Here is a 21,811-nt window from a genome sequence, read left to right on the forward strand (position 1 = left end):
TTTATCATCTCACAGTTCAAAAGGCTAAAAGTTCAAAATCAAGGTGTCTGCAGGGCCATGCTGTTTCTGAAGACTCTTGGGAAGGAGCCATCCTTGCCTCTTCTAGCTTCTGATGGTTGTGGGAATTCCTTGGCATTCCTTGGCTTGTAGATGCATCCCTCCAATCTTTGCCTTCATCTTCACATGCCATTTTCCAAGAGTCTGTGTCCAGGTTTCTCTCTTCTTTGGATTAGTGCCTACCCTAATCCAGTATGGCCTCATCTTAACTTGTTTACATCCACAAAGACCCTATTTCCAAATAAAGTCACAGGAATCAGGGGTTAACACTTGAACATATCTCTTACAGGACACAATTCAACCCACCACACCCTCTATTTGCTGGCCCAAAAGCCACACACTTACACACCCTTTGCATTCTACTCCATTCTCTGGAGTTCAGGTATCCTGTGGCACCAAATCCTATCTCCAACAGGGAGCCCTGGAGGACGCCCTCTTGCCTCCTTTCCATGTTATAGGAACTCTCTCTACTCAGCAATCCTGGCCAAGTGGTTACTCTCCAGTTGCCTCAAGTTGAAGGACTTTTGGGACCTCTGTCTGGCTCTTTCTAAGCCTAGGAATCAAGCAGTGGTTTCTTCTCCCTACTGTCTTCCCCCACTGCAGCCTGGCTCTCCTGAGCTCTTGGGCAGACTGATGTACAGGAATTGGCAGTTCATAGCATGGTTGTCCCCACAGAGGAGCCCCTGAGGCCATGACTGGTAGCCTCTTGTTCTTTTTTCTTTCTCTCTCTCTCCTTTATTATCCTGCTCACTCTTCCTAGTCATTTGAAGATATGACTGGGGATGGTGTCATAATAGGGCTGAGTAAGGCTATTGGATGTCAAAAACAAGGGTTATAATGAAATAATGAGGCTGGCCAAAGAGGCATTTTTAAATAATGAATCCCAAACAGCTTTTGAAGTCTGCCAACACCACTGGTATAGGTGTAGCTTCCTTGAATAACTGCAAGATGGACAAGACTCAATTATATTACAAAGTCTGTGTTTGATTTTTAAAGAAAAGCATGCTCATCAATTTAGTTACATCTCACCTTGGTCTGATGGCTAATCTGTTCCTGGTGGAGATCAAGTTGTTATTTGGCTAGGAAAAAAAACAGTCAGAATTCTCCGTGTATGTTTTAGCTTGACTAGGTTTGGTCCACTATTTTTATTTTGTCAGTTCACGCCACAAACACTTTATCAGAGAGATGAGACCACGTACATTTATCATGAAAACTCAGAATAGTGTTGCCCCTCAAAGAAAAATACATGGATTTGTCATAATAGCAACTCATATCGCCTACAAAACTGAAGTATCACGTGGTCAGAGAAGCATGGACTCTTACTAGAGTGTGTGAATCCAATTAGATACTTAGCCTGGAGCCATTCATCCCTGTTCTTCAGAGCAGCTTCTAGAAGCAGATATTTGCATTTGTAGAGTTCAGTCTTCAGGCAATGTGAATCCTGCATCACAGGGTGTTGATCCTGGCAAACTATACTGTTGCTTTCATGGGGAAAACACATTTCCTAGTTGCTGGTCTGTAGTTTAGATGGAGTTACTGGAGCAATAGAGTAAACCCACAGGTATTCTGCAGTGGAAGTGGAAGATATTTTTTAAGAGTATTAATGCACAGCCAGAATAATGAATAGGGTTTTAGAATGAAAACATACTGATCTGGGAAGCGTCTGTGGAGGGATGATGATGGCCTTTGGAAATTTCCCTACAAATTAACAAAGACTTCTGAAAAAGGAACCAATGTATATACACTCTCCAAGAACTGAGAGAAACACTAGTCAGCCCTCAGTCACAGTAGACATTCCTTAGTTTTCCTTTTTTGAACTTTTTATCATGGAAATTTTAAACTTATACAAAAATAAAACAGTGTAATGAACCCTGTATACCCAACACCCAGCTTCAGCTATTAGCAGCTCTTGCTAGTGTGTTTCACCTGACCCCACCCACTCCCTTCTCTTCTATACTATATGGAAGCAAATCTCCAGCATAATATTATTTCATTCATAAATATTTTTTATCCTCAAGGACTGAAAAAAAACACCTTATCATTGGTACATCCAAAAAAAATTTATAATTTTTTAATATCACATATTCAGTCAGTGTTCAAATTTCCAATTGTCTCATGAATGTCATAAATGTTTTATTTTGTTACAGTTTGAGTCAAGATCCACAAAAGTCCCCCACATTGCAATTGCTTAATATGTCTCTTAATCAATAGATTTCTTCCTGCATCTTTTTTTTTTGAAGCTTATTTGTTCAAAAATTTTACTTTAAAAAATTACTCTTTCTTTCTCTCCAACCTGACTCTAAGCCGTGTGCTGCTCACCACCACGTCTATCATGTGTTAGTATTTTTGTTGACTATAGACAGTTGAAATTGAAATTGAAATTTAGGTCATTTTGTTGCTTGATAGAAATTCTGGTATGAGATTTTGGGGACATTAAGCTATAGCCATAAGAGGAAAGTAAGGTTTGGGGGGACTTTGTGTCCTTTTATATTTTAATAGACCATGAGATACTGTTTCGCTTTTGTTTGAGGGTATTTGTGTCAGTCTGTCTGTCCATGTCCATCTTTTGTCTCTGCTATGCGATGTGATTTTGATACATTGTCACATGGTGTGATTGCATTTATTTATCATTCAATCTTGTCTTAAAATGAAATGTTTGTTGTTAGGAGTTTTCAAATGGGTATTGTGTGTGTGTGTGCATAAATATATATACACACACACGTGTATGTGTATATATATGTACATACATATTTATATTTAAATGGACTTCAACAAAATTAGTTATGTTGTAGGAGATCGCATAGATTTTGTTGGCACTGAGCCGAGTAGAGCAAAATGGACCAGCTTAAGCTATTTAGAGTAATCTACATGAATGTCTGGAATCTGGCCTTGAATTTACACTAAGCTTACTGTTTATGCTTCTTTTATTCTTTCTAAAGATCAGTATTATTTTTCGAGGACTCTTGAGGTGCAGGGATCTGTATATTCTGCTATAAAAAGTCCTAGTCTAGATGTTCTGAATGAGTCCTCATCACAAGGAGGGAAGGATAGACTTCCTCAGAGAGGGGACTTAGACCAGGAACATTCCAACATTAGCTCTCTGACAGTTATTTCAGAGGCAAAAGCAATTTCCTCTGGAAACACAGCAGTCAGCACATCTTTCTAACACGAGTTCTCTGTCACACACCCCTAGATAATCTATTGCGTTGATGCCTTCGTGACAGCCAAGCCAAGCCTGCTGTATGGGGTTGAGTTTTTCTGTGAATGCCAAGTTGGCCAAAATTTGGCAGTAATCCTGAATTTGCTGAGAACAAAGCCTGATAAAGCGTAGAGTAGGTTGAAAAGGACTTTTGAGTTACATAATAATAAAAATTATTCTATCAACAACTCAATGGGTGAATGAGGCTGTGTCTGCCCCTGTTTCACAGAGCAGATGCCAGGTCATCTCAGCAATACACCTAGTTTAACAGTCACCTGACTATATGTGGGCAAAACACACCAGTGCTTGACATCGTGTTTGACTGACACAGAGGCCCAGAGGGTGATGGCACGCCTCGGCATCCGCCTCAGAGCTGGCACTTACCCTGGGCTTGGGTCGGTTCACAGAGCCACTGACCCCTTCTGAGGCCTGCAGTCTCTCCTCCTCCCTCAGTGTACCTTGATTTGGGGAATAAAAGCTGGAGGTGTTAAATTAAAAATTGAAATATTTATGGAGAAAAACAGGACCACCACATCTGGATTTGTATTTTAAAAACTACAACAGAGGAGCTCATCTGGAAATCAACAATACTGGACAGATTATTTGTTTTATGACACTGGATTTTTTTAAATTTAAAAGCATTATGCTTTAGAAACATGTACGTTTGGGAGACATCTTCAATGGTAAAGGTTGGTATAGGGTGGGTCAACATGCCCTTCCTTCAGTATTCTTGGGCAGCCCTATTAGACCATTGGGATAGAGGTCCCATCACTGTGACCTAGTGGAGTGGACCTTTTGATTTGAAGACAGCTTGAAAAATGCGGATTTGCCTTGATGCTTGTCTGTTACTTACCTCTTTAGGTCATCCTCGATTTTTCAACCAGCTCTCCACTGGACTGGATATCATTGGTTTAGCTGGCGAATGGCTGACATCAACTGCCAATACCAATATGTAAGTCCCACATATTATTTCCATGTAAGCAAACATGATGTCTCAGTATGGCTTGTTGTATTAAAAGTCCAATTCCAATGGTTCTATAATAATTTTATTAAAGTGTGCCCTAGTCATCTTTTCTCTTAAAATCTTTTAGGTTTATCACAGTTCTGAGTTAAAGGTAGATACTTGATAAACTATTTTTTAATTGAATAATGCAGTTTAATAAGAGCATGGTCATAAGAAGTAATAACTCTAGCTTTCAAAGTTTAGTGTGAAACTTCATGTTAAAAGACTCCATATTTATTAATGATATATTTAAAGAGATCATGTTCTGGGGTATAATCTTGGTCCATTTTCCCACCCAAGCATATTGCTCCTTATCATTTAGGTCATTTTTTCTTCATAATTAAAGAGGCCATAAAGCCACAAACCAATTTGATCAGCCTATTGTTCAACTAAAAATTCTAAAACAATTCATGTAGCGATATCCCTTTGAAAGGAATTATATATCCCTTTCAAAATAACTTTTTCTGAATGTGAAATTTTTTCCATACTTGAGTAGGCAAAGCCTTTGTTTGTTTCTAAGTTCTTGTAAATTTATTTGAAACTGTCTCTAAGGTCCTGGCGGTAGGAGGGTTGTGTGTGCAAGTAATACCTGGGTAGTCTTCTGGTAATCACCCCACAGTTTCTTCTACACACACGTGCCATCTTTGGAGACAAGGACAGGTTACAAGTTGATGGACGGGCATCATAGCCTACTAAGTACTGTCTTTTCTTTCAACGCTCAGATAATGTTTTACCACTCTCTATGTATCCAGACAGTGGTACCACATTCTATGAAAGTATCCAGAGGGAAATAATAAAACAAGGTTATCGCAATAAGTTAAAAATAACTACATAAGAATTATATGGGTTTTAGTCACTGTGGAAATATTTGGAAAATAACCGTACACTTTATAGTTCATGGTAAAGTAGATTTGAAAAATGAATTTAGGTGAAAGGGTGGTGTTATTTAAAATGAGAAATTCCATTTGACATCAAGATAGAATGTAAGTTATTAAAGTTCAAGGTATTCTATTTTTCTTAAAGTACTACCAGCCACAGAACCTGAAAGGGCATTTTAAACTTATATATTGATTTGTGTGTGTTCCAAAGCTGTTTAATGCTGTGACTCAAAATACTTAACTACATTCAGAAAAGTTTCTATTAATTAAGGCCTCCTGCTTTGTTTGCTAATTTGAAACAACAACAACATTTAAAAAGCAAATGTGACAAATGAAACCATTAGTGCTAAAAGGCATAAAAGATTAAATTGATTGAAAAGTCAAATGGTTTTCCTGCTCCCTACTTGCAAGTCAAGGTTAACTTCACAGAATGTTCATGTTGGATCACTGAGGCTCTGAAGGGCTGGGAGGAATTCAGGTCAAAGATACAATCACCTGTATGATCTCCTCAACAAAAAAACTCCCCTTTGCAGTCTTTATGTTTATGGTTTGTGAGATAAAAATATATCAGCAAGCACAGACATCATAATATATTAATTATAATTTGAAAAAAGACAGTAATGTTTAACTGAAACATCTCACACTAAGGAATGATTTTAATTAGAAAGTACAGCTTTAAAAAAAAACAACTATTTAGAAAATAAATGAGAAAAATAGAGTAAAAGGTACATACCCATTAAGGCCCAAGTACCCTTATTAATATAGGCACCCAGTTCACCCAGTGTCTTTAAGTGTGTATTCTGTAGGCCACTCAGCTGTGATTTCCTAATATGTATAGCTCAGTCTCAAGGTAAATAAAAGGAATTCACCCCGTTGAACCATTTATGACCACATATTCTCCTAAAAGACTTTTCTTTAACCAGGGAAATCTCACAAATTCTCCTTTTTTTTTTTTTGTATGTGTTCATAAAATGAAAATCCCTTACTCTTCCCTTACCTCAGCTCAGCCATGAAACACTAAAATATTGTCCAACCATCTGAGGTCAAGGCCAGTCCAACTAAATGGCACATAGTAATTGCAGCTGTACTGAACAGTGGATATTTATAAAATATGATCCGATTCCAACAGATCGATAACAAAGGTTATTTAAAATACTGAAATAGTTTCTGTCAGTTCTAGAGACAAGGCATTGTCTGAAGAAGTAATAACTATTATCTAGAAATTGTTCTAAGCCAGTTCCCCTGGAAGATCAGGAAATGTGGCGGCGCTGTCAGGAGCTTATGCAGAAATTTGCTCCCTTGTGACAAGTCCTTCTCCAGCTGGGAACAGTGTTCAAAATAAGCCTGGGAAAGAATGGCAAAAGGATCTTTTTTGGCAGAGTAGGATTTAATTAGTGATACGCTCAGTATTTTGACCTGTACTTCATTGAGTTGGATGGCACTGGTAATAGAGAATAATAACTACATTCCTCAGTATACTCTCCCTAAAAGAACTATCCAATATCTTAATCCAAGTAGCAAAGTGTAAGGTATCTGATGGTTAGAATAGAAGGAACATTTATGCCCATGCTTTCACACCCGCCTGTGCATTCAGCTTTGAGATACATTCTTCCAAGCTAGGACTCAGTGAAGATCCAAAGAAAACGTCACCAATGTGTAGTTGGCCATGGCATGTACAGCTCTTTTCTTCCAAAACACAGGCACCGAGCAGGTGTAAACAACAGCCTGCCCTCAAGCACCTGATGATAATACATAATCCTAGTGGCAAGATCTATCACAGCCCTTTGTTATGAGGTTATGATTTCAAGTATCTAGCACTTTATTTTCATAGAAATTACACAGGAGAAATTTTCTGTGGGAATTATCAGTCATTTTATACTAGTAGGCAGGTTGTTACAGAGGAGCCTGCAGCAAGTAGTTCTCATTTGCCATAGAAAAGCAGCTGTGATGTAAAGGACATGGAATTCCAGCTTGGAAACATCCTACATGTGAGATCTTGAAACAACTCACTGAATTTCTCTGAGCCCCAGTTTCTTCTTCAGAAAAATGAAGAATAATTGTATCCACCTTACATAGTGGTTCTGAAGACTAAAAAAGACACCAGTCTTAAGTGCCCAGTGTATACAACGTACAATGCACACACCCAGGAAAGTCAGCCAGCCCATAGGTCACTGTTGCCATTTGCAACCCCTCCCTTCAACTTCCCAGCTCTTTTGTTTCTGTCTCTCATCATCTCTGGACACTAAAGGGGCTCACTAAGTTCCCCCTCAGGTGTGTTATCTTTTAAGGTAAAGATGGGCCACCCACCACATCCATAAGGAGGATAAAATCTAAGAGGAGTGTCAAGTTAGAGAATCAACATAGAAAATTATTTCTTCCTCTCATTAAAGAAGTTCCTGGTTTGGCAGTCACCAGGGATGCAGGATCCTTGTGCCTTCCTGGTTCATACTGAGGCATGTGGCTCTCATCTTCAATGTTACTTCATGGTGCAAGCTAGCTGCTGGAGTTCCAGCCATCATTTATGTGTTCCAGATCTCAGGAAGGAGTGCAGGCAGAGGGAGGAAGGAGGAAGGAAGGAAAGAAAGAAAAGAGGGAAGGAGGAAGAGCAAAAGGGAAACACACTCTTTACTTCTAAGAAACCTTCTCAGAAGCTCCACAAGACATTTCTCATAGCATCTCTTTAGCTAGAACTTAATCCAATGGCCATACCTAGGGAGGCTAGAAAATACAGTCTTTGATCTGGATGAACTGCAACTCCAAATAAAATTGAATGAAGGAAGGGAAATTTTGATACTGGTTAGCAACCAGCAGATTCTGCCGTCAGAGAAAATCAGCTTAACAATCAGTTTGCCTCCATTAATCCCACTGGGAAGGTGAGTTGAACTACTAAAACAGGGCTGACTCACTACCCTACTCAGAATATAAAAACTCTCCTTTAGTGTCACTCCCTGAATGTCACAGTCATACTGTTTTTAAACCCTTACTTTCAATCCCATGTTCTTATGCTTCAACCTAGAGCTTTTAGCTGGTTTAGTTTCTTATCCTCCGATTCTGAAATGTCATCTTGTGCTATGACTTCAGCATCAAACTAGCTGCTTCTGAATCCATATTTGACCTTTCATCTCTTGCCTTTATCCACTTTCATCTGTCATTTACGGAAGGGGTACCAAACCTGGAGTCCCAGTTGCAAGAGGAGACTCTCCTACAAGTGTATACAAAATGATGTCCATATCCTCATTGTCTTCCTGGAGAGAGGGACCATAGCTTTCCTAGGAGTCCCAAAAGTGTCCGTTATCTCAATTAAGTTAACAACCACTGCTCTAGGGTGAACTTCAAGGTCTTCTCTAAGACTTTGGATGCAGGCAGACTCCCAGTTGTAAGCACGGCCCAGGATGAGAAGGCAAGTTCAGAGGAAGTGTCAGGAATGGGGGCACCACGTTAGCCCACGTGACAGTCCTGGCTGAGGATCAACAGCCGTGGGGCAATCTACCAGCTTCCAGGAGAGGATGTCAGGACTAAGGTCACGAATCGGAATAAGCTTGGTGTTAGCTGTGGGGTAACTGGTCCTTCAGACCCAGGCAGGGACTGTCAAATAGGATGCAGCTAAGGCCAAGATGCTGGATTCATCCTAGTAAGCTTCCTCCTCAAGGTTGGGAATTGTCTTATGACATCTTTGTCTCCTCAGTATGTAAAAAGCCACTTGGAAGAAAATAGTCATTCATTAAATATTTGTTGAACAGAACTGAAAGAAAGGTTTCAGAATCGGGAACCTGGCATAAGTAAGGAAGCTGAGATAGATGAGATCAGATAATCTCATGATCAAACTCTCTAGACTCTTCCTCCTGATCCTGAGAGTAATAGCCATGTTCCCGGTAAGAAGACTAATTCATGCAAACCTGGGCCCTAAGTTGATTCAAATCCTGAAGTGGACCAACCCTCTGGCCTTCAACCCCATCCTTTCTCCCTTCCCCATGTGGTTCCTGCACCAACTTGACTCTGGTCCAGCTTTCATCCAATCCTTGATACGGTTCTGATATTATGGTGTATGATTCCATTGGTTCCTTGCCTTACCCTAGAGAGCCTTCTCATTTGGTACTGTGAGACTTAAACACACACACTGCCACCAGTACCTCTTCACCATGCAAACATTTTTGCCATTCCAACATTTCCAACAATCAGTGGCACCGTTGATAACGCATTTGTTCAAGAATGGTTAGAACCACATCATGAGTTTGCCCCTTGGTACACTCAGCAGCACAGGCTAAACCAGGAATCCTTCTCTTCTTCTTCCTTTATCAGGCCATCAGACATGAGGGAGTGTTGGTTGCTACGGTGATGGGGCTCAGAGCAGAACCAAAGCATGATTGTGACCTCCAGAGGTGATGGTAACTGAACACATGATTTCCAAGGGTCTTCCTCCCAAATTCAAGGTGTCTCCCAAGGAAAATGGACATATTCTTTTTGCAAACAAAATTCTTCTACCAGAAGATATACCCTGAGGATCCTTCAGGATCTTTTTGTCCTCTTTTACCACCATGTGATTAATTTGATTACTTAATTTTTCTCCATGATTAAAATTTAGTACCTTCACCTGGGTCTTTGTACAACAATTGTTGTTTCATCCTTGCAAATAGCTTTTCTAAATCATGAAGCCAGAAAAAATTCCCATTAATTCTCAGCATTGGCATTCAGCCTAAACACCCTAACCAGGGATGAAGTCTCCCCATATCACTTGGCTGAGTCAATCTAGGAATCTCCCTTCGGCGAGCATTGTCTGAGCCGAGCCCACAAACTCTAATGCTTAAGAAGGCCAAGCAAAAAGAAGAAAGATAAAGAGTCTCACAGTCAGTAAATACCTTTTTGTTTTCTGGTTTAATTTTCTGTAGATGGACCTTCTTTGATTTCTCTTAAGCCCTTTGCCTTGGTACCATGATTTTGTTTCAATGATTAGTCACCAGACTGTGTTTTGAATGGCTTTGAGAAGAGCATGGCTTGCTACTTTTAAGTCAGTTACTTAGAAGACAAGCTAACCTACCAGAATATCTTGATGCCCACAGTTAGCTGTATATGCCAGTTGACATTCTTCTTGTTTTTTTGTGACTGGTAATTAGAAAATCATCACTTATAATTATTCTTGACAGATACCGACTTCAGAGAATTATAGAAGCATTGCTGTCCTTAGGGATTATCAGTAGAAAAACCATGTAGATAATTATATTGAGATCTTTAAAACCTAGGTCAATACTTCCAATTATCTTCATGGTTAGCTTTCAGGTATTTACATTGTTTTTAAAAGATAGACTTTTTGGGAATTCCCTGATGGTCCAGTGGTTAGGACTCCGTGCTTTCACTGCTGAGGGCGCGGGTTCAATCCCTGGTCGGGGAACTAAGATCCTGCAAGCCACCTACCTTGGCCAAAAAAATTTTTTAAATAGACTTTGGCTCTTGGTTTTATAAATTCTACAAGTGTGAAGTTGGCAATCAGTTTTTTGTAAAATGTTGCAAACCATTTACATAGAATTTAGAATACATTTTTTCAATTAGCATTTGCATCATCCTATAATCTTAGAGGTGAAAGGGACCCAGAAAAGTCATTTTCTTTCTTTCTATTTCTCTGGGTGGACCACACCTAAGACATTCCGTTGAGATGAAAGTCTGTTTTGTTGGTGAAGAATCACAGAGCAGGTACTTCCACCACCTCTCTTGGTAACCCAGGATGGTTTCTAACATTTTATGATTGATGACAGTGCATTTCCAGGAAATTAATTGTTTTAGTGGTTTTAAACATCTTTTATTCGAACCCAAGTACAAATACTAAACCAGTTATCTGTGTTCCCCAAATAAGTGGTTTGACTTCTTTATTTTCATTCTTTTTCTCGCCACCTTTCCAGGTTTACATATGAAATTGCACCAGTGTTTGTCCTCATGGAGCAAATAACACTTAAGAAGATGAGAGAGATAGTTGGATGGTCAAGTAAAGATGGTGATGGGATATTTTCTCCTGGTAGGTTTCTGTTCTCTTTCCCCGGCTCTCCTCAAGGTTTGCAGTATGGATCCTTGGGATCCATGAGAACACTAAACACAAAGTGAGTTTTTAGAAGAATAACAATTTTTTCAATAGTCCTGCCTCTTACCTTTGTCAGAGTGAAGGCTAGCAAGAGTGCTACATTCTATGTGTACTAACCAACAAAGGCTGTGCCTAAACCTGTACTCAGTGACAAAGGCTGTGTCTAAATCATGCTAAACAACTCTGGTCTGTCAATAGCAGTTTGATTAAGCTGGGGAGCAGAGAATCAAGATTATCAGTGGACAGATCAATTTTGGCCAAAATAGTGTATCTACTTTAAATCTCTAGTTCAATATAGATACAATAAGAATCTTTAAAACAAGGACAGATAATCTTGTAGAAAGGAGGGAGTTTGGAGTGGTGTCAGAGACAGTGTGATTGTGTACAAAGGGAAGAGAAAAAAAATTGCAATTGTTCAGGCAATTGAATCAGTCCATGAATTTGCCTGTTTGTCAGGTAACTGATGCAAACATGACTTGTTTGTGTTGGCCAGACATACCTGGTTACCTCAGTTCTCCTTGCATCTTGATTTAAGTAAACACGAGTTTGGTTTTATTTTAATACACTTGGAGTTCTTCTAAATGACTCAATAGCTCAGTTGGGCTGTTCTTTGAGGAGAGTATCCAGGCAATGTCACTGTTTCCTTCCATAGGCTCTATTGCTCTCTCTTTCTCTGTCTTTCTGACTCAGAGAAAAGATACATCTTTGTTCAGTAAATAGATTGAGCAGAAAATGGAAGCAGGAGGGTTGTAACTCACCGACCTCTTTGCAGCCGCTGCTTCTGCCACTCCTTATATTCCTGTCTAGGCTTCGAGGTGGGACAGGCATCAGAGTACGTGAATCACCTCCAGCCAAATTGCCTAAATGGCTTTGGTAATAGGTGTGATTATTTGTATTTCCAGGGCAAAGGGGCCAGAGGGAAGCCCTGGCAATAGGGAAGCCAGCAAAACCTATCACGATATTGTCCTTCCCCTTTCTGACCTCCCCTGTCTCTTGAGACGCCACGTCAGCCTTTGTTGTTAGAAACAGTAATGAGGGAGTCCCAACAGCTCCCAATGTGTCTGCTTGCCGATAGGGGGAGCCATATCCAACATGTACAGCATCATGGCGGCTCGCTACAAGTACTTCCCGGAAGTTAAGACAAAGGGCATGGCGGCCGTACCCAAGCTGGTCCTCTTCACCTCAGAACACGTGAGTTGGGTGCTCTTGCTCATGGATTGTGGTGTTTTCCAAGGGCCTAACATCTAACCTCCAGCCTCTGTTGCAGAGTCACTATTCCATAAAGAAAGCTGGGGCTGCACTTGGCTTTGGAACTGACAATGTGATTTTGATAAAGTGCAATGAAAGGTAGGCAAGGGAGAGTGAATATTAGGTTCTTGATGTATTAAATGTGCTCATCTGTTAAATTTGTTTTATTGTGCTTAAGGACTGACTCAGTACAGTGTGCCAAGCTGCTAATGGTCTGTTGAAAATATCTGATTAAATTACTTTTTGCTGCTGTTGAAGTTTTTTTCCATGTGCAATCTCACTGATTGTTCCTTTTAATTTCTCTCCTTTTACAATAATTACAGGGGGAAGATAATTCCAGCTGATTTAGAGGCAAAAATTCTTGAAGCCAAGCAAAAGGTAGGTACGCTATGGTGCATCTAAACTCTGGTGAATATAGATTTTTTAAAATACCTTCTTTCTGCCCTAGACAATAAAAGTGTTTGATAATATAAGAGATAATTTTATTGTGTTTCTAAAATTCTTTTCTCAGATGTTTGCTTATTTTCAACTTGTGTGATGACATGGCTTTAAAGCTGTGTCTACACAATATCAATTTTTTTTGAAAAGTGGAAAATTCAGTCATTAAATCACTTGTTCTGTCTTCACTGTGCCAAATGACTAGTTCGATGTACTTCAATAAATCCACTATCTGCGTCTCATGAAGATGCAGCCTAATTGAGGTTTTTACTTGCTACTTGTTAGGTATAATCTCATTTTAACAAGTATCATTTAAGGTTAGGATTCTATTTAGCAAATTGCTTGCATGCCCTGGCAGTTGGCCCATGATACTTGGTGAATCCAGCCTCAGTAAATTCTCTTAAACAGAAAAATCGCATAGAACAGATATATGCACGAGGCACTGCCAAGTAGCTGTCAGGCCATTTACCAACTCGTTGTTTTGGTTACATTCTTGTACCTCCTTCTCTAACTATGGTTGTTTGCCGGGTCTCAGCAGAGGAGACAGATAGAAATGTCGCTAGGACTGAGCAAGGGGCAGAGGGGGTGCTCCTAGAACTCATAGACTTCCCCAACCCTGTCTGAGCTCTATTACTTCACTTTCTCATTTATTTCTTGTTCACACCAAAATTTTACTGTATCTACTCTTAGGGAAACGGTGTATAGACCTGTTTTCAATAACCAAACAATGCTTCAGTATTATTATTACCTCAATACACTTAGAACAGCACAGCTTCTAAAATGTAGAATGTCCAGATGACACTCAGATACCTGCCCATCACTCCACTTATTACTCTTTCCTGCTTTATTGTTTGCCATAGAACTTATCACTACTAAACATGCTATTTATTTTGCTTATTTAATTTTGTTGACTGTCAGTCACTCCCCAGGAGAATGCAAACTCCACAAGGACAGAAATATTCGTCTTTTGTGCTCACTGCTGTATTCCCAGCATCCACAACAGGGCCTGGCACATGAAAGTCATCAAAAATATTTGTTGAATAAATGAAGGAATGAGTGAATGAGCTAACAGAGAATAGTCCCAGATATAGTATCTGATAACACACCAGCTTAGCTGATCTCTGCTGGAAATAAATGCTACAGTAATTCTTCTCCTTCATGTGGAAAGGAGGAAGGTTAGAAAGACTAATCAGCTTGTCCCTCTTACCTTATAGGGATACATTCCTCTGTATGTCAATGCAACTGCCGGCACGACTGTTTATGGCGCTTTTGATCCCATACAGGAGATTGCAGATATATGTGAGAAATACAACCTCTGGCTGCATGTCGATGTAAGTGCTGTAACTCAGAGTGGCCTGGTCCCGTCGGGGGGTGGAAGCAGCTCTGCTTTATAATTTGTCTCCAGCTTCTCCCATTGCCTCTCTCCCCACTACATTTCTCTGGCCCCTAACAGGCCATTCATGACAGGTGCACACCACACACCTGTCCGTCCTCTGGGGCTCACCCAGTCCTTACTGGCCAATTGCTGTCATCTGTGATTCATCCTAGAATTTCATCTCTGTCACTTTCCCGGAAAGCTTTTGTCTGAACAAATGTCTAAGAGTGAAGGACAACTGATTTCAGAGGGAAAAGATGTAAGATACAACGTATAGAAAGTGGCCATGAGTCTGAATCTGGGCACTCAGCTATCTGCCTTCAGTCCAGCCATCTATGACACTTTTCTTCCAAAAAAAAAAGGAAGGAGAAAGGAAGAAAAGAAGAAAGAAAGAAGTGGATATCTGGTACATGTAGGAAAAATAAGGCAGTATATGGAAGGTGTTATCAATTAAGATATTTAGTTCCAAATTTTCCTAGGAACATAAGAGGTACATTTTCACACGTGTGACTGGGTGTGTTTTTCCTTTTCCTCTCTCCATTCTCATATGGGTTTAACTTCTCACAACTAGACAGTGGGGTGATCTGCCCTGCTATTGGACAAATGATAACAAAGGCTGTTCTTGTGTCACATGGTGTCCCAAGATACTCGATCACGATGCATCAGGGGATGCATAAAAATGTCTTGCTATTGCAGGAGTGGTTGTGGGACCTCCAAGCCTACCAGGGCTGCTGCCTTGTGAGTTTTTTTCAGGAGCCCTTAGAATTCTGCTCTGGGCAGAATCAGACGGCAGTCCCTAGTCCTTTGTGTTGCTCCCGGAGCTCCGCCCCTCGTCTCCTCAAGTGTCCCTGGCTTTCCAGAGCACTTTGGGCCTTGGGTCTCAGCACCACATGCTCAGCCCCTATTTACCTGTATCACTTGCACTGCGACTCTGACGTTAACCAGGAGGAACTTTTGAGGAAGTGATAAACGATGAATAAGCACAACTACCCCTGGTGGAACGATCAGAGTGGGTTCCATTTGTCAGAGAAGCTTACGCTTTTCGCTGTTTACATTCTCGCTCATGTTTCGCTAGAGATGTGAAGTGACCGGGCATGGACTCCTCAGCGCCACCTCCCTCTCCCTCTCTTTTTCTCTGTCCTCACAGGCTGCCTGGGGTGGCGGGCTGCTCATGTCTCAGAAGCACCGCCATAAACTCAGCGGCATAGAAAGGTAAGGGCTGAGCACGGGGCCTCCCTCCATTCAGGCCACGCAAGACGCTGTGCCGCTGAGTCCCTAATGTCCCTGCCCTGACTCCCAACGTCTTATTCACTCTAAGCTCACTTTTGTTCAGTAGGCACTTATTGAGCACTTATTGTATGTCAGGCACTGGGAAATCAAAGGTGATGGATTTCCCAGTCAAATGAGTTCTCGCCTCAATTCACGATTTGGAAAGAGAAAAAGACAAGTATGCAGATAGTTACCACACCATGTGATATGCTCAACAATAGATGTGATCGCAAGGTGCCGGGGTAGGAGAGAAGAGAGACTTAACCAGTGTGGGGATTTGGAGGCTAAATGGGAGTTTGTCAACGGCACAGAAAGGGGCGCTGATTTATTTCATTCTTTTTTCTCACTAAGCTGATGTTTCCCATTAAGCTGGGAAAAGGGTAAGACACTCAGCTTACCTAACTTGTCTCATAAACAGAGATATTTCATCTGCCAAGCCATGCTATTTTAGACAGGGTAGTTGGAGGCCTTTCTGAGGAGGAGGCGTTTCTGCAGATACTGGGATAAAGGGAGAGAGGAAGCATGAATACAAGGAAGAGTGTTCCAGGCGGTGGGAAGGGCAAATGCAAAGACCCTGAGGTAGGACTGTTCTTGGCAAGTTGGAGGAAGGACTGTCACCGAGACCATTGTGGCTGGAGCAAAGTGAGAGCAGTAAGAGCAGACCAAGGGTGGAGAAGTGGACGGGGAGCAGGCGTCAGGGAAAGCGCTCAGTGGCTTCAGTGTTTGTTACCTCTCCTGTGCCTCTTCCCTTGCATTTCAGGGGTTTTTTTGTTTGTTTGTTTTTTGTTTTTTTTTTGCGGTACGCGGGCCTCTCACTGTTGTGGCCTCTCCCATTGCGGAGCACAGGCTCCGGATGCGCAGGCTCAGCGGCCATGGCTCATGGGCCCAGCCGCTCCGCAGCATGTGGGATCTTCCCAGACCAGGGCACGAACCCGTGTCCTCTGCATCAGCAGGTGGACTCTCAACCACTGCGCCGCCAGGGAAGCCCGCATTTCAGTTTTTTTTTTTTTTTTTTTTTTTTTTTTCCTTTTTGCGGTATGCGGGCCTCTCACTGTTGTGGCCTCCCCCGTTGCGGAGCACAGGCTCCGGACGCGCAGGCCCAGCGGCCATGGCTCACGGGCCCAGCCGCTCCGCGGCATATGGGATCCTCCCAGACCGGGGCACGAACCCGTATCCCCTGCATCGGCAGGCGGACTCTCAACCACTTGCGCCACCAGGGAGGCCCCCGCATTTCAGTTTTGAAAGGCCAGTATCGAAGCGAGTGAGACTGACTCATTTAATCATAGTTATATGACCCTTAACTTGGAGGACAAGATCTTAAATGTAGATAAGCCAGTCCAGCTGTACTTTAGATTTCTCAGGCAATTTCCATTTTCCATCTTTGAGTCAAGGAAAACTTGAAACATTTTGCACTAGACTTTTTCTTTTCTAACATTTTAAAGTACATATGTCTTCTGAAGGAAATTGAATCCACGTCATGTCTTATTACTTTCCACCTGTAGCACCAAAGAATCATTTACTTCAGACCTTTAGGACATTCAAAAAACATTTAAGACATTTTGTGAGATCTATGTATAACTGATTTTTTTAAACTTATTTATTTATTTATTTATTTTGGTCTGCGTTGGATCTTCGTTGCGGTGTGCAGGCTTCTCACTGCAGTGGCTTCTCTTGTTGCAGAGCACGGGCTCTAAGCACGTGGGCTTCAGTAGCTGTGGCACGCAGGCTCAGTAGTTGTGGCTCACAGGCTCTAGACCACAGACTCAGTATTTGTGGTGCATGGGCTTAGTTGCTCTGCGGCATGTGGGATCTTCCCAGACCAGGGCTCGAACCCGTGTCCCCCGCATCGGCAGGCAGATTCTTAACCACTGCTCCACCAGGGAAGTCCCTATGTGTAATTGTTTAATGATTTGGTGAATGATAGCAATGAGAAAATGGATTAAATTCACTACCTTCTAAATAAGGCTTGACACTGTTTTTTTTTAAATAAATTTATTTATTTTTGGCTGTGCTGGGTCTTGGTTGCCATGCACGGGCTTCTCATCGCAGTGGCTTCTCTTGCTGTGGAGCACAGGCTCTAGGCGCGCAGGCTTCAGTAGTTGTGGCTCACGGGCTCTAGAGCGCAACTCAGTAGTTGTGGCACACAGGCTTAGTTGCTCTGCAGCATGTGGGATCTTCCTGGACCAGGGATTGAACTCGTGTCCCCTGCATTGGCAGGCAGATTCTTTTTTTTTTATTATTTTTTTTATTTTTGCTTTATAACAAATTTAATCAGTTATACATATACATATGTTCCCATATCCCCTCCCTTTGGCGTCTCCCTCCCACCCTCCCTATCTCACCCCTCCAGGCGGTCACAAAGCACCGAGCTGATCTCCCTGTGCTACGCGGCTCCTTCCCACTAGCTATCTACCTTACATTTGGTAGTGTATATATGTCCATGCCGCTCTTTCACTTTGTCCCAGCTTACCCTTCCCCCTCCCCATATCCTCAAGTCCATTCTCTAGTAGGTCTGTGTCTTTATTCCTGTCTTACCCCTATGTTCTTCATGACATTTTTTTTTCTTAAATTCCATATATATGTGTTAGCATACAGTATTTGTCTTTCTCTTTCTGACTTACTTCACTCTGTATGACAGACTCTAGGTCTATCCACCTCATTACAAATAGCTCAATTTCATTTCTTTTTATGGCTGAGTAATATTCCATTGTATATATGTGCCACATCTTCTTTACCCATTCATTCGATGATGGACACTTAGGTTGTTTCCATCTCCGGGCTATTGTAAATAGGGCTGCTATGAACATTTTGGTACATGTCTCTTTTTGAATTATGGTTTTCTCAGGGTATATGCCCAGTAGTGGGATTGCTGGGTCATATGGTAGTTCTATTTGTAGTTTTTTAAGGAACCTCCATACCGTTCTCCATAGCGGCTGTACCAATTCACATTCCCACCAGCAGTGCAAGAGGGTTCCCTTTTCTCCACACCCTCTCCAGCATTTATTGTTTCTAGATTTTTTGATGATGGCCATTCTGACTGGTGTGAGATGATATCTCATTGTAGTTTTGATTTGCATTTCTCTAATGAGTAAAGATGTTGAGCATCCTTTCATGTGTTTGTTGGCAGTCTGTATATCTTCTGTGGAGAAATGTCTATTTAGGTCTTCTGCCCATTTTTGGATTGGGTTGTTTGTTTTTTTGTTATTGAGCTGCATGAGCTGCTTATAAATTTTGGAGATTAATCCTTTGTCAGTTGCTTCATTTGCAAATATTTTCTCCCATTCTGAGGGTTGTCTTTTGGTCTTGTTTATGGTTTCCTTTGCTGTGCAAAAGCTTTTAAGTTTCATTAGGTCCCATGTGTTTATTTTTGTCTTTATTTCCATTTCTCTAGGAGGTGGGTCAAAAAGGATCTTGCTGTGATTTATGTCATAGAGTGTTCTGGGCAGGCAGATTCTTAATCACTGCACCACCAGGGAAGTCCGACACTGATGTTTTTTAATGAGATAAACATTTAGTCAACTTTTCTTAGAACTTTTCAGTCTCTTTCATAAAGGTTTTCTTTATTATGCACATGGGGGAAAGTACATCAAGCCGTTCTTTCTTCTCCTTGATGTATCTGTAGGGAGGAAAGTGATCTCCGCGTCTTACTCTTCCACCATCTTCCCCTCTCTCCTATTCTCCTTGAGATACAGTGTACGCCTGTGGTCATGTATACACTAAATTATTTTCCCTCTTATGCATCTAAGCAAGATGAAGAGGTTAAAAATTCGCAACAGGAATTTAGCTCCAGGGAGAGCAGAGGCAGTATAATTCCGAGCCAGTTGCTATGTCTGGGGAAAACATCCTTCACAGGTATTAAAGCATAGAGCCCAGCTGTGGGCTAGGCCATTGGAAAGGAGCTACCCAAGCTTTAATCATCATACATTACACGTAGTTGTTTCCGTAATGTCCTAGCTAGTGTGCTCCTTAACCATTTAATTGTGTCTGACGGAGTGTTGTGGTTGCTAGGAGACCATGCTTGTTAAACTATCATTGCAGCCTAAACAGGCAAGGTTATGTTTATTTAGCATTTAAACAATGCTGCTAAGTAGCCAAAGTCTAGAATTGTCCAACTGATCCTTGCTTTTATGTGTCAGTCTTCATACTACCTTATAAGCAGGTAGGTCAGCGTCACCAGTCCAACTTATTAGTAAGAATGGGAAGGCAGAAAGAAGCTGAGTCTGTAGCCTAGAGGGAGGCAGTCTAGTGGAGAGGATATGAACACTGGCTCGACAGTTAGACTCCCTGAACTTGAATCTTGGCTCCAGCGCTTCCCAGCTGTGTGACTTTGGGTGATGTATTGAACCCTTTTGTGCCTCAGTCTCTCCATCTAAAATAGGGGTGATAATAGTCCCTATATGATAGGATTGTTGTAAGATTAAGTATTCAAGCGTGGTTATTAGCATTATATATTTACTAACTCATTTTATCCTTTATTCAATTCATTGAGGCAGATACTGTTCACCCCACTTTATGGACAGGAAAACTGAGGCTCAAAGGAGTTATGTAACTTGCCCAAACTAGCAAATGTCAGAGCCAGGTTTCAGACTTGGGTACTCTGGCTCCAAAGCTTGAGCTCTTAACCATGACACCGCACTGATAAAATGCCTGTAACACTCTTAGAACAATAGGATACATAATAAATGCTGTGCGTAAATGTTAGGTAGTATTAATAGCAGTTATTTAGAAGAGGCAGTCTGCCACTTAGTACTCTGAGACTGCCTGCAAAATATTTGTTTACCACTTGATGAGTCAGTTTAGGGGACGAGGTGTCGAAAACTTGTCTTGACTTGAGTTGCAGTGGGTGATGTTTTCCTCAAGAGGACGGTTGCCTCTTGCTGACTCCTGCACCTCCTCCTCAGAGCATCATGTGTTTCTTTCAGGGCCAACTCAGTCACCTGGAATCCTCACAAGATGATGGGCGCGCTGTTGCAGTGCTCCGCCATCCTGGTCAAGGAAAAGGTCTGCCCTTCGAGCTGGTGGCCTGCACGCCCTTTAGAAGGCACAAAAAGAGAAAAGCATGGGTTTTTGTTTTTGTGTTTTTGCGGTACGCGGGCCTCTCACTGCTGTGGCCTCTCCCGTTGCGGAGCACAGGCTCCGGACGCGCAGGCTCAGCGGCCGTGGCTCAGGGGCTCAGCCGCTCCACGGCATGTGGGATCTTCCCGGACCGGGGCACGAACCCGTGTCCACTGCATCGGCAGGCGGACTCTCAACCACTGCACCACCAGGGAAGCCCTGCATGGGGTTTTTTTTTACAGTACTGGCTGAGGAACTCACAAGATTGACAGCCCCACTGGGCCTGCCATGGCTGTTCTTTCCCACCTGCATATGTGAGCCTTCGGCTAACCCAGCATATCCTGTTGGCTCTTGCTCTGAACTGTCCTTCTTCCTTGTTCAGCCCCCAGGGCCCTGCCAGTGATAGATACTACAAGGGCATTATTTGAGTTTGTGGTCCCAAGAGCTGAAACAAGTTATTTGGAACCACAACTACAAATGTCAACTTAGGGCAACAAGGAATGTTGACCAAAAAGCTTCTGTAAATGGAGATAGTTGTGTAACTTGCCCAAGTTAGCAAACGTCAGCCAGATTTCAGACTTGGATACCCTGGCTCCAAAGCTTGAGCTCTTAACCATGTCACTGCACTGATAAAATGCCAGTAAGGCACTTAGAACAATAGGTAGTATATTCTCTTCCTAAGAATCTAATAGGACCCTGGCCCGGAGGGCCTTTTTCCTCCAGTAAAACTGTTGCACAATGAGGCGTCCTCAAAAACCTGTCACCAACCTGTGGGGGCCAGTACCTGTACAAGCTTTTTACTCCACTCCTAAGTAGAGCGCCTGTTAACTTCATAGGAGCTCCCGGAAAGGATTGGAACACTTTTTTAGGGGGTGCTTTGGCGGAGGAAAATTCTTCCATGCGTGAAACTGTCCCACCCTCTACAGGAAGTTTATATCCCCAACCCCTGCTGACTGAATGCCATAGCACTTCCAGTCTGTGAAATAACCTAAAACACCCATGCACATTTCCAGATGCTCCTTAGAGGGACAGTAGGGTGGGCCCTTGTTGTTGGCATCTGAGGCAAAAGATCGTTTTCCAATCAGAGTGATAGAGGAGAAGGGGCAAAGGTTTTTCCAAGGGTAGTTTTGGAGAAGGACATCAGAACAAGTGCACGGCCTCATGAGACGTTAGAAGAAAGATTGTATGTGACCCTAAGTCCGGCCTGCCCTGTTTCAAAACC

General features: G+C 42.0%; 1 protein-coding gene across 2 annotated transcripts in view; it reads left to right on the plus strand.

Annotated features, from left to right (window-relative positions):
- The window catches only part of GAD1 (glutamate decarboxylase 1), a gene marked incomplete at both ends in the record, with an annotated part of 39,107 nt that overhangs the window by 11,366 nt on the left and 5,930 nt on the right, over positions 1-21,811 (plus strand). The window contains 8 exons of one of the 2 annotated variants that reach the window (XM_082630618.1): positions 4,118-4,208; positions 11,029-11,141; positions 12,280-12,395; positions 12,472-12,551; positions 12,776-12,830; positions 14,105-14,221; positions 15,413-15,477; positions 20,457-20,535. In XM_082630618.1, coding sequence (XP_082486744.1) covers positions 4,118-4,208; positions 11,029-11,141; positions 12,280-12,395; positions 12,472-12,551; positions 12,776-12,830; positions 14,105-14,221; positions 15,413-15,477; positions 20,457-20,535 — 716 coding nt within the window. Of the gene's footprint in view, positions 1-4,117; positions 4,209-9,436; positions 9,474-11,028; positions 11,142-12,279; positions 12,396-12,471; positions 12,552-12,775; positions 12,831-14,104; positions 14,222-15,412; positions 15,478-20,456; positions 20,536-21,811 lie in introns of those variants that run through there. The other variant, XM_082630619.1, reaches the window with a different exon arrangement.

Source organism: Mesoplodon mirus, assembly GCF_964341445.2.
Source record: "Mesoplodon mirus genome assembly, chromosome: 8".
Classification (NCBI taxonomy): Eukaryota; Metazoa; Chordata; class Mammalia; order Artiodactyla; family Ziphiidae; genus Mesoplodon; species Mesoplodon mirus.